This window comes from Dromaius novaehollandiae, chromosome 5, assembly GCF_036370855.1.
Source record: "Dromaius novaehollandiae isolate bDroNov1 chromosome 5, bDroNov1.hap1, whole genome shotgun sequence".
NCBI lineage: Eukaryota > Metazoa > Chordata > Aves > Casuariiformes > Dromaiidae > Dromaius > Dromaius novaehollandiae.
The window spans coordinates 28195181-28209948 of NC_088102.1; the positions used below are offsets into that span (position 1 = coordinate 28195181).

Sequence of the window (14768 nt, forward strand, 5' to 3'; positions counted from 1 at the left end):
GACAAAACAGAGAAGTACCAATGGACCCTGACAATTTGGTGAAGGAGTAAAACAGTTCTTCCTGACCCCTGATCAAGAAAGCCTGACCCCAAATCCATCTAAACCAAAGCACAAGCAGGACATGCCAGAGTACTTGAACAAAAGAATGAAAAATTCTCCCTGGTCCTTGCAGGTAGTTAGCAGGAGCCCTGAGGCACTGGATTAACATGTAACAGATGTAGTGGAAGCAACTGCAACAGAATCTCCTTTCCCTCCCCTTCAGGATACTAATGGATCTGACACCCAAGAACTCCTACTATAAACATAAATTCTTATCTTCAGGAACTCTCTGGTGTAAAATTCCTTTCACATTATCAAGCTCCGTTTTAGGTTCCTTGGCTCCACAACCCAATTCAGAAAAACACTCCAGAGCTACACTGCTGAAATAACAAGAAGCCATCTTGTAATTTCCAGCCTACATTTATTCATGAGAAATATATAATGATTTGATCTTCTGGAGATGTCACCCTTTAATCTAAATATTTTTTCCTCTTCATGACATATTCCTGCCAATGTGACCTTTTACAAAAACATTCATCTGTTACAGTATCGGCTGATTCTCTATAACCATTTAAAGTACAGATTGAGATTATACAATAAATGAACTGTGTTCAAAAGAGTAATATAGCAGCTTTATAACTTAATATATTGCTTAGCTATCCTTTGGATGTTCTGCACAGAGAAAAGGTTTCAGTAAAATAGTATCAGCTCTGAGTTATTTAAAGAATCATTAAAAAAAGGTAAGGTCAGAAGGAACCTCTCCAGGTCACATAGTCCAACCTTCTGCTCAGAGCAGAGCCAACTTTAAAGTTAGGTCGAGTTGATTAGTTGTCCAGTTTGAAAATCTCCAAGAAACATCTGCTCCAGTGCTTAACCATTCTTATTGTGAAGTATTTTTTCCTCATATCCAATTAAAATTTCCTTGATTGCAACTTGTGACCGTTGCCTCCTGTTCTTTTGCTGTGCAGCTCTCAGAAAAATCCGGCTCTGCCTTTGCTACTACCACCCATTACGTAGTCGAAGACAGATTTCTCTCTTAGCCTTACTTTCTCCAGGCTAAACAATTCATCTTCCTCAGCCTTTCCTTATGTGTTACATGCTTCTGGCCCCCGAGCATCTTAATGGCCTTCTAGTGGACTTTCTCCAGTTTGTCTCTCTTGTACTGGGGGTCCAAAACTGGACACATAATAGTGCAGCATCACGAGCACCAAGTAGCAGGGAATCACTTTCCTTGACCTGTTGGCCATGCTTTCGCTAACGCATCCAGTGTATAGTTAGCCTCCCTTGCCACAAGGGCACACTGGTGACTCACGTTCAACTTGCCCACGAGGCTCTCAAGATCCGTTCCTGCAGAGCTGCTACCTAGCTGCCAGTCCCCAGTCTGCAGCAGTCATCCATGAAACTTCTGCCAACTGTCCTTTAGAAGCTGGGGACCAAATTATATTCTTTTCCTTGGTCTGCCAACTAGATAGTATCTTTCCCTTTTAAGCTCCTTCTCAGTTTAAAAGGTATGGTAGAGCAGGGCTGACAATCTACTTAATATCACGCTGTCCCCATTACAGGATTGCTTATCAGCTTTCTACATTAAATTAATGGATACGATCGCCACCAAGCTTTTTTTTCCTTGCATTTTTTTTAAACACACTAAAATTAAATACCTATTGTTGTCTCAGAACCCCAAGTTCTGTCCTAAACCTTTGAAGATTCACCTCTGCTCTACAATCTTGCTATAATACAGATAAACCTACTGATGCAAGGTTAAATATGTGCAAAAATATTTGCAGAACTGAGACCGAAGGCAACTAGAGAAAAAGCACTGCAAAAAACAAACTGCTTAAAAAGTTTGGTTACGCTTTAACAGATACTTGCCTGCTCTATTTTTGCTCCATTTACTTATGAAATTCAGGTCATCCAAAGCAGCAGAAATTCTTTCTTGAAAGAGGTAAATCAAATGTCTATGCCAGTAAGCATTAAGTAGTAGTGGTTCTAAGCTTATAGCCTATAACAAAATATGAGAAGTAAATAATTATTATTTAAATTGCAGAAGGAACTTTTAAGAAGTGCTCAAAACAGCACATCGGAAATGAGAAACTCATTTTTGCATAGATATTTTGTTGTTGCTGTTTCCAGAAAAGACCTAGACCGGCAAACTTCTATTAAACCTAAGCACCTGACAAGTTTGACTGATGCCATTTATTTAAAGGCCTCATGTGCTTACACATATGCAGAACCAAAGTCTATGCTACCAGTATATTCAGTGTAAAATAAGAATGAGCCTGGGATATTATCATGTTTATTTCTTTAAAGTAGTTATCTGAATTAATTCTAGGAGATCAAAATTATCTCTAGGAGAATCTCAGGGAATAAATGTTTAAAAACAATCCTGTCAATTGCTCTCCTATCTGAAAGTAAGAAACAATTAACATGTACCCTGTTTGAAAGAGGAATCATATTTTCAAACCATGCTGTTATGATTCTTTTAGAAAGTATTTAATATTCCCTAACAGAAAATACTTGACTGAGATATTATCATTCAAATAATGTATTTCACATATATTAATTATGCATACAATAGACGCTTATCAGTCATATGGAAATAAATATAGAAACTGATACATATTTGAGACTAGTCTGCTACAACAGTAATTCTCAAATTTTGGTCTGTAAACCATTTGTAGGATCCATAAAATACACAGCGAATGGTGTTCATATATGTTACTGGAGAGAAAAACCAATAATGTTTTCACTATGATATGCAACAGCTTTGAAAAGAAATGTTGAGATCTGATCTTGGTCCATTGGTCCAAAAAGTTTGGAAGCACTGCATTAGTGTCTGGAATTTTTAGCCTTTCAGGTACTTGACAATCCATTTCTAAAGTTCTAGGTGAACAAAAAGATGCGAGAGAAACAGATCACTGAGTTGCTATGAATATGGCCAATTTTCTGGTTAGATAGTTTATGCAATTTGGAAGGTAACATGTAAAGATTACAGGTGCATAAAATAGGTACCTATGTCGCTTTATAAATAAAAAAATACACATTTATTTCCAAGAGAAATATTAACAGAAATAGTCTTATAAAAGGAGATTTCATCATAGGGCAATACCCATTTTGGGAAAGGCAAACTCTAGAAATGGAATAAAATCTGAAACATGGATCCAACTGCAGGACACATCGTGAACTGCCTTAAAATTTAGCGTGGCTTGAGACTGTATTACCTGAAAGAAATAGCGTAACCAATATGAAGGCAAATCAGAATCAGATGTAGCTATATTGAATGTCATTGCTTCATTCCTCTGTATGTTTCCAAGTATTCCAACTGATTTATTAAGCTTTTCCTTTCAGCAAAATAAATGCTATTTACTTTATTTAAAGGTGCTTTTTGTAAAGAATGTTTTCAGCAAGACTGACAGCTGGTTGGCATTCTACTCCCCAAGAGCAATATCAACAAAAAAGGACCAGTTCAGTGTCACATTATCAGGCATCGCAGTCCAAGGATCACGAAACCCAAAGCAGCTGGTGAGGACTGCTCCCCCAAAACAGCAAAGGCTGTGTTAAGAGCTGATAACTGGAGATGCTGGCTAAGAAAATAAGGACATCTTTTGCTGCATGAGGTTATATATAGCATGAAATATTTTGGAGTGCCAATCTGATTATGTCTGTCTTTAATATGGCCGTCTGTTAAATGCCAATGAAAATACCAGTCCCAAAGTACAACACGACTTCTCTGCACCAGCTTCACAAATATATAGAATTGTACCATTGTACAGAAGAAAAACTTGGCATTAAACTTACTTTTTCCAAGTCATCCATAGCTGACTTTAACTTGCCTAACTTTCTTTGTATTGCTCCACGCCTACAATAGTGAAAAGCCAAAGGTTGCTCTTCCTTTTCTATTAGCACTGTCAGTTGTCTTACTTCTTCTTCTAAATCTCCAACACTAACTGTTGCATCTTCAAGCAGAACAGGCTGCATTGAATCAACTAGTTCTCTTTGTAGATCGGCTTCTTGCAAGTCCACCTTCTTAGTTCCTTTGAGTAATTTAATATCCTTCTCCTCAAAATCAGTCCTACTAGGAGGGAAAGTTTCATCAAACCAACAGTTCCATATTCCACTGACCCATTTGCGAGCAGAAGTTTCTTTTGGAATTCCACCCCTCACTTTTGCAAACTTTTCAAAATCTAACAAACAAGGGATACTGTGACTACGAAATTGTCTGACTGCTGAAGATACCTTGATACTGAATTTGTCATGAATAGGGAGTCTTCCCAGGGACATAGACCTGAGGGAAGAAACATATTAAAATTAATTAAAGGTTCTCAGATATATTAACAATACCAAATTACAATCTGCCAAGCAACAACTACTCAAATAACTATTATTTACTATCTCGTTAACAATAATTTTCTAACTTATCAGCCATTTATGAAAAAAATTACAGAAACCAGCAGAACTGTGCTGAGTGATTCACGTTTCCATTCAGCACTTACTTGCAGCTGCATGCTTACCTCCTCCGAAAGCTTCTAACTTAGGTTTACAAGGACAAGGCTAAACCTAAGAAGGGACCATATTTCAGAGTGGACAATTACCAACATGGCTAAATACATAGATGATAAAGCCTTGATAGATAAATACATAGATGATAGATCCTACTGAGGAGGATCTATCATCTTATGAGAAGGCTGTGAAAACACAAACACAAAAAGCACCACCCAAATTGTAAGGTGAAAAAACATTTGAGTTTACAAGGACATTTCCAAAATGATAATCTGGGAAAACTCACAGCTTCTGAGATGAGAAACTTCACAAATGTTCTATATCAACCTCTGCTTTGAGACCTCAAAACCAAAGAAACAGAGGTTTCTAAACAGAAACACTTAATCTTTATCACAAACAACACTGTTCTCGCTAACACAGAAGAGAATACTAAAAGGGAATACAGAGATAATATTTTATACATAGCTATGCTTTTGTAAATGGGATCCAACTGAGGAAAAAAAGGGAAATTAAAGAAAAAATGAAGCAAGCCCTTACATGAATAACATGTAAAACAGCACAAAGATGAAACCCCCTTGGTCTTAGCAAATCTGATATGAAAGCTTCAGTCAACATAGAACATATTGTACCCCTGTCTAAAAGATGACTTTGGAAAAATGCCACCAGTTCCATTAGTCACAGCTAACTATACCAGTATGTCATACCACAATTAGTGTAATTACCTATGGAAAGGCGCCTAAAAGAAAAAAAAAATGCAAAAAGCTGAAATAAAACTGGACCTGAGCATCGTTATAAGTACCATGTGAACATATAACATATTACTACGAACATAGACAGCATTTGTTTTTCTGCAGCTCATACTTCAAGCACAAGTATTTAATACCCCTATGCCAAAAAAATGGCAAGAATATTAATGTTTTCTTATGCTTTTCTAATATCTGGTTACCTTCTAAGGCCATGTCTTCTTTGTATCCCACATCCTAAGTACATAAATAGTACGTATTCACTGGCAAAATATTTAGTGTGATACATAGAAATAAAAAAGGTAAAAGGCCACTTGCTTGATATAATCTATGCAGTTCATGGTACAAAGGAGGTTAGTCCAGCCTAGCATTTAAGTTTCCTAAATACTGAGAATTTCTCCCTTGTTTTTCACACAAAGAAGTTTGAACATTTTAATGATTCATTTAGATAAATCTTTTTCTGTTGTTGCATGAAACAACACTGTTACTGTTTAAAGTGCAATATGTACTAAATATCAAAAAAACTCTGAAAGGTATGTATTTTTTCTTTGCATTAAAAAACAAATACTGTCCTAAATAACTAAACTATTATTATTAAATTTCAAAGTAATACTTAATATTCAAAAAGATAAAATACAGAATTAAATAATATGGCCACAAATTAAAATATATTCTTTAAAAAGACAAAACACATTAATTTAAGAAAACCTTTTAAGAATCTTTGGGGGTTGACTTAATTTCTTAATCACAGCTTCTAATTTTCTAGGGTCTATTATCTTCTTTGATTTCTTTGTTTTTTTTCTTCTTGGGAAAACAGGGTATTTAATCCCAGCCTTCTGAGATCTCTCAGCAAGAAAAATGTCATTCTCACTATCCTCTTGTCTAGCTGAAGCAGGTGTTTTTTCCACCGGTGTGTCTGTCTGCATTGATTGCGGATCACCACAGATTTGATTCAATAGATGCTTAGTAGGGGAGCTTTTCCCAGCCTCTGTCTCAACTCTTGGCTCAGCTATCTGTTGCTTCATAAACTTCAACTCTTTCATGCTCGTTTTGAAATTAGCTGACATCTTTAACATAGTTTCATCTTTGAAAGCTGTCATCTCTGGAGCAGAGACTGACCTTCCAATCAAACTTATCTGTTAGAAAAAAGGAAACTTAAATTATTTGTATGCCCATTTGAAATAAGATGTACATATTACATTTGCTGAGTTTTAATGGACTGGATTTTGTTTCTTGCCATGGCGACTACACAGCTGAAAAGAACTTAGTAGTATATAATTGGGGAAGGGGTCGGGGGGGGAAGAGAACTGCATACCTCAGGATATGTGTCAAAACAAACGGACCTACAACATTAATTCAATATTATCTGAAGCTGGCAAAAGGGCTAAAATTAATCTTCTCTAAAAAGTATCACAAGAAATGTGAACTAGAAACCCCCAGGCTTTATAGGAAAGTTAAATTTTAAAAACAAAAATGTATGCCCATGGTAGTGCTGTTTACAGAAAGATGAACTGAGATACATTTATGAAGTCAGAAGAAAAATGGAAGGACTCTGCAAAATGCTTGGAATTACAGTTGTGTTGTATGGAAGCAGAACTAAAATCTGAATGGAAATACGCACCCGTGTACTTTGTGCTCCTATCCCCGAATCACCTGACAAAATCAAGAACTGCAGAATAATTGTTATCCTCTGGTGTTTAATTGTAATTCATTATCAAGCAAGCATTATTTGTACTAACATATTCTCAGTCTTCTCTAGTGCTTCTCAGTCTTTTCATTTATTCTGACTTGTCTAACTTGCACTGTAATACTAAGGATGACACATCCTCAAAGAAATTAAAAAGCAATTTCATGTACACTGCCTGAAATTTACAGAGAAAAGTACTCACTAACCTGAAGAAAAGAAAGCACCAAACAATTTTGAGTCAGACTCAAGCAAGCACTTTTTCAAAGCTTGGTTATAGACATTTGCTAAGAATTACATCATTTACATATTTATTGGAAAGATACTGTATCAGCCTTCAGCTTCTTTTAATAATAGTTTAAAGAACACCATTTCACTTAATACATTTCATACTTTATTTGTAATAATGCATTATACCTTGTGACATTTTGAAAAGATAAAAAAATAACAATGCCACAGTGTGTGCCCCTTTTCTTTAGGAAAATTATCATTAAAAAAAAATCTAAGCTTCATACTGACTTACTAAAAAGAAGAAACTCGGGCCACATGATCAGTGTAAAACTATTATCTATCGTATAGATTAGAAAATAATTTGATTGTAAATTGCATAAATATTGAATTGCTATTTGGCTAATTCCTTTAATGAACTATGCGCCGTTTAGCTAAAGGATTGTTAGTTGAATTCAACAAGACTACTTCTATTTGAACACAAAACTCTGATATTTTAACACCAAGCATCAAAAGTTAGTTCAAATTGCAAATAACAGCATAAAGCTTCAACTGCTGCCATGCTTCATGTCTGTCTTTAAAACACCACGGTCACAACATTTTAAGGAGGTTGTTACAAACTATGTAAAAGTTTTAAATAAATACTTACTACTCAAACTCATATTCAAAATCAAATTCCTTAATAAAATATTACCTTTATAGTGTTATCACTTGCATAAGTGTAAAGTTTGCATAATTTATTGCTGCTTTATGTATTTTGTGAAATATCTAACGTTACTTCAATAGCCATAAAAGTGCATGGCACTTTAGATTGGAAACTAGACAGTGTTGATGTTCTGATATGTCTGAAATCCAAGAAGCTGATACTGCAAGTCTTTAAGTAAGTTGTTCCACTTTTTTCAGATTAGCTGGATGAGTATGGACAGCTGACATAAATAAGGCCTATATCCAAACACCTGTAAAGTTAATGAGGGGTTCTCAGTACAGATCTGTGCTCTCCTATTTTGAAATTGAGAGATTCAATATAGCCAATCCACTTGAAAGAGATCTTTGAGAATCTTATTTTTGCATTTAATAAGAAAATACTAAGTTTAATTCAACTCAGTGTAAGAATTTCTTCTATAAAATCATAGTTCGGGAAAAAATACATGTAGATATAAAACAATACCTCTAATTTCTCACTGTCGGAAAAATCTGGCAAAGAATGACATCTTCTCAGAATAGTTTTTGTCTATAGATAAAACAAGAAGTGAAAATAAGCCTGAATTAGTCTGAGTCTAATATGATAGAACTTTCAGATAAACTCTGCTTTTAAAAGCTGGGATTACCAGAAATAAAGACAATCTCCAAAGAAATCTGAATTTTCCCCCAAATGCCCCTGCCTTTGTCTGAGTGGAGTAAGGAGTGCCTCTATCTATGTTTCTGGATGTCTTAAGCCCATTTCCATTGCCAGATGTCCAAAAATCCCAGATACATCCAATGTACTCATACAGATTAACCCTGCAGAGCAAGGGCAGTCAGTTGGACACTTCCAGGAGTGCACATATTCTATACATGTGGTGCACAGATGCTCTGTGCATGCACAGTAAGTTCAACAACCTCAGAACACACTGTGAATATGCCATACTGTTGATCACCTAGACTGAATTTACTGGTTGTAAGGAGATGTCTTTTCAGTCAATATGTATTAGGCACAACAATTCCTAAATGTGCCAGACTCACTAAGCACTGAGTCACAATACTTATACGCACATTTTTTTTTTCTTGGGAACCTCAGACAATAATATGGCTACATCAGCACAACAGTAATTTTCAATAAGAGTATTACTTCTGCCTGAGAAACTGTATGTGCAACAACTATTACAACAGACATCAATGTGTTAACAGGTCTACTTATACCATAATCATTACTGTTTGAACGAAGTCAACAATTTTCTACTGTAATAAAAGCTCAAAAAAAATCCAAAAAAGTGTTGTCCCTAACAGAAATGTTCCCAAGATGTCTGCAAGTAAATGAGGACATACATTTTTTTATATATATATATATATATATATATATACAAAAAATATATATTTGATGCATAATTACAACCTTCATTATTTTCAATTATTGTACCTAATGGCCCAGTTTTCCTGTAGACAAGTGGCTACCAGCAGTCTTCATCTCTGCTACACAATTCCAAAACAGTTTATAGTTATATTTTCTAACACAGCCATAATCTCTTTGTGCCTGAAGTCAATCATGATAAAAAATTCCAAATAATTTTTATCTTTACATAAAATAATTTGTTTTAAGTTGCTGCTTCCTGGCTGCAAAAGGATGTAGGAGACACACAAAGTTGACCACAGAACATCTCTTTTTTGATATGTTGAATGAGGTTCTCAGTATTTCTAGCCAACTCCTACAGGAAGTGTTCACACTATCAAGTGTTCCTTTACCATCATCAAATTTATCGCTTTGCTCTGCTCCCACGCCATCTACAAGTCACATTTTCTTGAATGATAGATCCTCAGATATCCATAGCCTCTCATTTCAAGGACAAAGGCAAATATATCTTGCCCAGCATGGCTCACCTTCAAATAGGAAACATGTTATCCAATAGATCTTAACTGCCCTAATAGTCCCAAATTGTAAATGAAGCCCTAAATTACAACAGTGTTAAACGGGGCCTTTGTTCATTAAACTGTATCTGGGAGCTCAGCTGCAGTAACACTATGCTAGTCTCAGTTTGCCCAATTATGGATACAAATGCGTCCACTTCTGCATTAGTCTTCCTCAGCTCCAACTGAGGTCACAGTAGCACGTGCAATTCCAAGGTTTCATCTGTGTTTTAGCTACAGAAATACTCAGTTGTACCTCAAACTCTCTAGTAAAGAAATATTTTCAGCTTCCTTCTCATGGGATCTGGGTTTCTACCCACTTCCACCTTTCAAACCCATTTGCTAGAAACAGCTAGCCCTGTGTAAACACATTTAACTAAACAGCATCATTTGCCACTTCCATGTTCTCAGTGGAGCTTATGGCCCTCATTCCTATATTGCTTCCAAGAACTAGATCAAAGGTGTCTGAGATAGTCATCATTCTGTAACTGGAAAGACCCACGCTATAGCTGAGAGCCACGCTTCAACCTGCCACTGACAAATCACCTGCATGGAATCCCTTTGCCTATTCTTTAATATTACATTCTGAGAAACTCTATATAAAAATTCCACATATTGGGAAACACCTATCTTCCCCTGTTCTGCTTCCTGACTCTCACAGCTTTTTAGATGGTTTGGCAGAGTGGAATATCCAGTAAGCCAACCTGTTGAGATATGTCATGTTCCCAAAAACTCATGTCACAAACCTTCCTCCCCACATAATGCTACCATATTTAAAAATGAGGAGTCTTTAAAATATGCAATGACTCTTTCTATACATATATTTTCCTAAATCTAAGGGATTTCAATACATGGCTAACATCAGTAGAAGTTCCAACATCCTAAATTAAGTAGTCTCAGGTTTAAAAAGGTTTAACATTTCTATTCAGAAATGAAGCAAATTTAAATACTGAATTTCATTTCCTTAAAAAAAAAAAAACCTATCACAAAATTGTTTCTAGAAGTCAATGACATAGAAACATTTTCTGTATTACATATAGATCTTAAAACTAAGAATTGTTTTGTTAATCTTAATTTTTATAGTGTTATATTTTTTAAAAAGTACTGTAATACAACACCAGTTCATAATTGTAGAAATCATGATCGCCTTCCTCAGGTTCTAACTCTTCATCTTCCTGAAGATCAGTGAAGTCTTCAAATACAACACCTTCAATAACATTGCTCTGAAATATTAATATATTTGCATATTTGAATATGTGCAACACTATTATTTTAGCCTGCTATAGAAAACATAGGAACGGATTAATAAGTAAAGCCTATATTTGGGCTAAAGATTTATGATGATCAAGTCCAGTATCGCAGAAGCCACATATCCTAGGCTTCTGATGGACAGACACTGGGGCATGTTCTTTAATGTGATCAAGATTTACATGGTGCATGAGAGGCAAGGACATGAGGGAACAGATTATTGCTACCTGATTCTCTAAATTTTCCCCTGTAGACTTGGTAACTTCTGCCAGCTGGCAGTAGTCCACATAGCAACACCAACACAGCTCAGTGCAGACATAGTAAGGCTAGGAGATAGCAGTAGCAGAACCATGTCAGGTTACTCTTGCTGTCAGTTCATCCACGCAGAAGAAAAAGTCTTCTTTATCTCTTGCACAGGGGAGTGAAGTTGTCATGAAATACTAGTTTCTCTGTAACCTTTACTACGTGAAGGTGCAGAGTGCTACTAATATGTGCACCATACAGTAGGTATGCCCTTTTATGTGAACAACTCATCTCTTCCAATAATGTGATCACAATGGAGATTCAAAACATTTCAAAACTCAAAAAAGGCATTTTTCTAGAACAGAATTTGTTAAATATAAGAATTATTTTATCCCATTTTAATAGAAATCACTGTCAGCACAGCTGAGGAAAAACGTTATATAAAAGTAGCTCTCTACATAAAGACACAAAGGGGGAAAGAAGTTATTGACTCCAATTAATTAAAATATGACAAGTAAGCATTAAGCAAGATAACATAATAGGAAATGGTAATTAAGAATACTTACTACTAGAAACTTAATTTCCATTTCTACAAAAATAAAACTACAACAATACTATTCAAAACATTATTACAAATTGTACAATGACTTAGCAACTGTGCTTATAATTTGCAGAAATGTTAACAAAACAGCAGGACATAACACAACTGTTAGAGTTAACAAACATGTTAGAGAAAGATATGTATTTCTGCAGAAGACAGGAACACTAAAAATACATTTAAAATATTTACCTCATATGTAGGAAATAAAATTTCCTTCATGGAAGAAATTGGAGCAGAGAACTTTGGTGGAGCTGGAGCCCAAAACATTTTTAAAGCTTCTGGATAAATGCAAACCTTCAAAACCAATACAATGCAGTTACCAACTAACAACAATCCAATTTATAAATGTCTGTATTAAATCTGAACATAAATATTACATGATAAAATGCCAGTTTTTACTAAATATGACTTTGTCAAAAAAAAACATGTGCAATGAAATCTTGTGAGGTATAGGGCTTCTCAGCCTGTATCAACTATCCAGCTTGCTCTTTTAGTGTTTTTATTTGTTAGCATTTTAGCATTTATTATTGTTTTAGAGAAAGAAATAAGAACTGAGGTGTGATGTTTCAGAACATAAAAAACTAAATTCTCCATCAATAGAAATGTCCATTTAGGACAATAATACCTTTTTATATCACATATTGTCAAATGCTGAAAAAAATCAGTAGATCTTTATTTCATACATGTTTCATACAACCAAAAAAAAAATAAAAAACTTTTTCGGATTTTGTGTCACACATTTATTAAAAATATTTCTTACTTTCTCTCCTAGCAGTTCCAGTTGTGGCTTTTTAAGACAGTACTCAGCTATTTTTTGCCATTCTGTTAGATTTTTTGATGCATGAGGAGGAAGGACATGAATCCCATCCTTCTGGAATTGCTTTGAAATAGGAATGCCTTCATAACAAACTCTGCAGCAACAGAAAAGATGAATAAATTACTCAGATGTCAGGTGTTAAAAGCACAAAAATAGTTTTCTATTATTTAAAGATAAAATTAAATAAAATTTGAATCAAATTGAAAGTCAATAATGAGTAAAATGTACAAAATATATAGTTTTTTCCTTAGGAGGGAAGAACTCAAGATAGGAATGACTTAACACACACCAAAAACCTGGTGCCAAACTTGTAATTCTTGTAGTCACATTCCAAATAATTTCGAGAAGCCTTTCATGATCAGATCCATGGTGTATATTGCATGAAGTCACACGAAAAATGCAACACTAAGGTCTAAATCAGCAAGAAAAGTATTACAGAGGTAACTTCAAGCATGGCAAATACATCATTTAAGTTCTTATGATCAGCTATATACTTAAATGCCAGGGAACTGGTTTCAGTACAAATGTCTGGCTGCTTTTCAATAAGATCTTTCACAATTACATTGGGGATTGGATTCTGATTCTTTTTTGTTTGCTCATTTTTATAAACTTACCTATTGCAAACATCATGCGAAAGGAATATTTCACTTTCTAAAGTTGTAGTATGAAGTAATTATACATCCTAATTTCCCATCTACAATTGTTTCAATTTCAAAAATAGTGAGCACATTTTTACACAACACAGTGTAACTCATAAATACATGTGTGTGTGTATACACAGATTTGAAGACTATTACTACTACTAAACTGGTAAAACTATTTTAGAAAATAGTAGCAACAAGTATTCTGGGTCTATTAAGATTCATCATCTTTACAGCTATTTTGCAGGATTTATGCACAAAGTGATAATGGATATTTTTACTTTACAGAGAATAGAAATTATGTTTATATTTTTGTCCTTGTTTATTTTATAATACAACAATTACTTAAGCTCTCACTTATATATAGCCTTTACTGTACCAGCAATTACAAGCACAGAATGTAATAAATGGATAAATATGTACTATATGTACAAAAGTATGAAAAAAACCACTCAGTTTTCTATATTCAGGTATCCATATATGTATGTAAACTAAAATACACTTTACATCGAACACCTGAGTTTTCTCAACACATCGGCATATGCCAACAGTGACATCTACTGGCGTTATTCAGGTTTGGGGTAGTTTTTCTGAAAACACTAAATTAATAATGAAGTTTCTTTGTGCCTTCATGAAACTATGGTGTATGAGTTCTATTACTAGTAATTTCCCTGTCACATGAATATCTGCTATAGTGGACTGGATTCTCATTTATACTAAGTGCAGTGTATTTCCATTTCAAGACCTGTTTAAACTATCACAGTGGTGTATAAAGGGTGGAGTGGTCTCAGCATAATTGAGAACAAGCCATTCTATTTAGCAAACAAAATGCCTTCCAAATTAAAGTGTGACTGAATTTTAAAGAGGAATCTTTAAAAAATAGCACTAGGCCAAAGGAATAGTTCTTACACAGGAAGACAGGTCATAGTTCTGGGAGTAGTTCTTGAACTACTCTCTGGAATGTTCAAGTGGAGGTTTTGACAAAAGACCTATTACTTGTAGGGAAGAAAAACAAGAACTGAAAACCTAACTTTTGGTAAGTGGCCTTTCTAGTTTTTCCTTTACGTCTAACTATTTGGTGGTTCTGACCTTCAAGGTGGGAGTCTGCATAAAAGGAATGTCAAGTCATACAAGATATTAAAAGGTAGAAAACAATCAGTTGAAAGATACTTTAGCATTTGGTGTAAGAAGTGACTTAAGTGACCAATGTAAAAAGGAATGCCCCTCTTTTAGAGCACTTTTGTCACAAACAGTTTTTAATTCGAAGAGTCTATACTAAGGAATAAAATGCAAGTTAATGTGAAGCACCATTCAGACTTTTCATTTCTGGAAGAGAGAAATAAAACAAAGGAAAGCTCCAAGCAATAATAATATTGATCTAATATTCTGACCTATTGATCTATTCTGTTTTCATCTGTTGGCAAAA

The 14768-nt window shown here is 34.8% G+C and overlaps 1 protein-coding gene across 1 annotated transcript in view; it reads right to left on the bottom strand.

Moving 5' to 3' along the window:
- TTC6 (tetratricopeptide repeat domain 6) overlaps window positions 1-14768 on the bottom strand; it is a 66270-nt gene that overhangs the window by 29736 nt on the left and 21766 nt on the right. The window contains exons 7-12 of the mRNA XM_064512097.1: window positions 12645-12795; window positions 10911-11015; window positions 8360-8422; window positions 5988-6415; window positions 3835-4321; window positions 1909-2038 (exon numbers count right to left, since the gene is read on the bottom strand). Of these exons, the coding sequence (XP_064368167.1) occupies window positions 1909-2038; window positions 3835-4321; window positions 5988-6415; window positions 8360-8422; window positions 10911-11015; window positions 12645-12795 (1364 nt within the window). The remainder of the gene's footprint in view (window positions 1-1908; window positions 2039-3834; window positions 4322-5987; window positions 6416-8359; window positions 8423-10910; window positions 11016-12644; window positions 12796-14768) is intronic.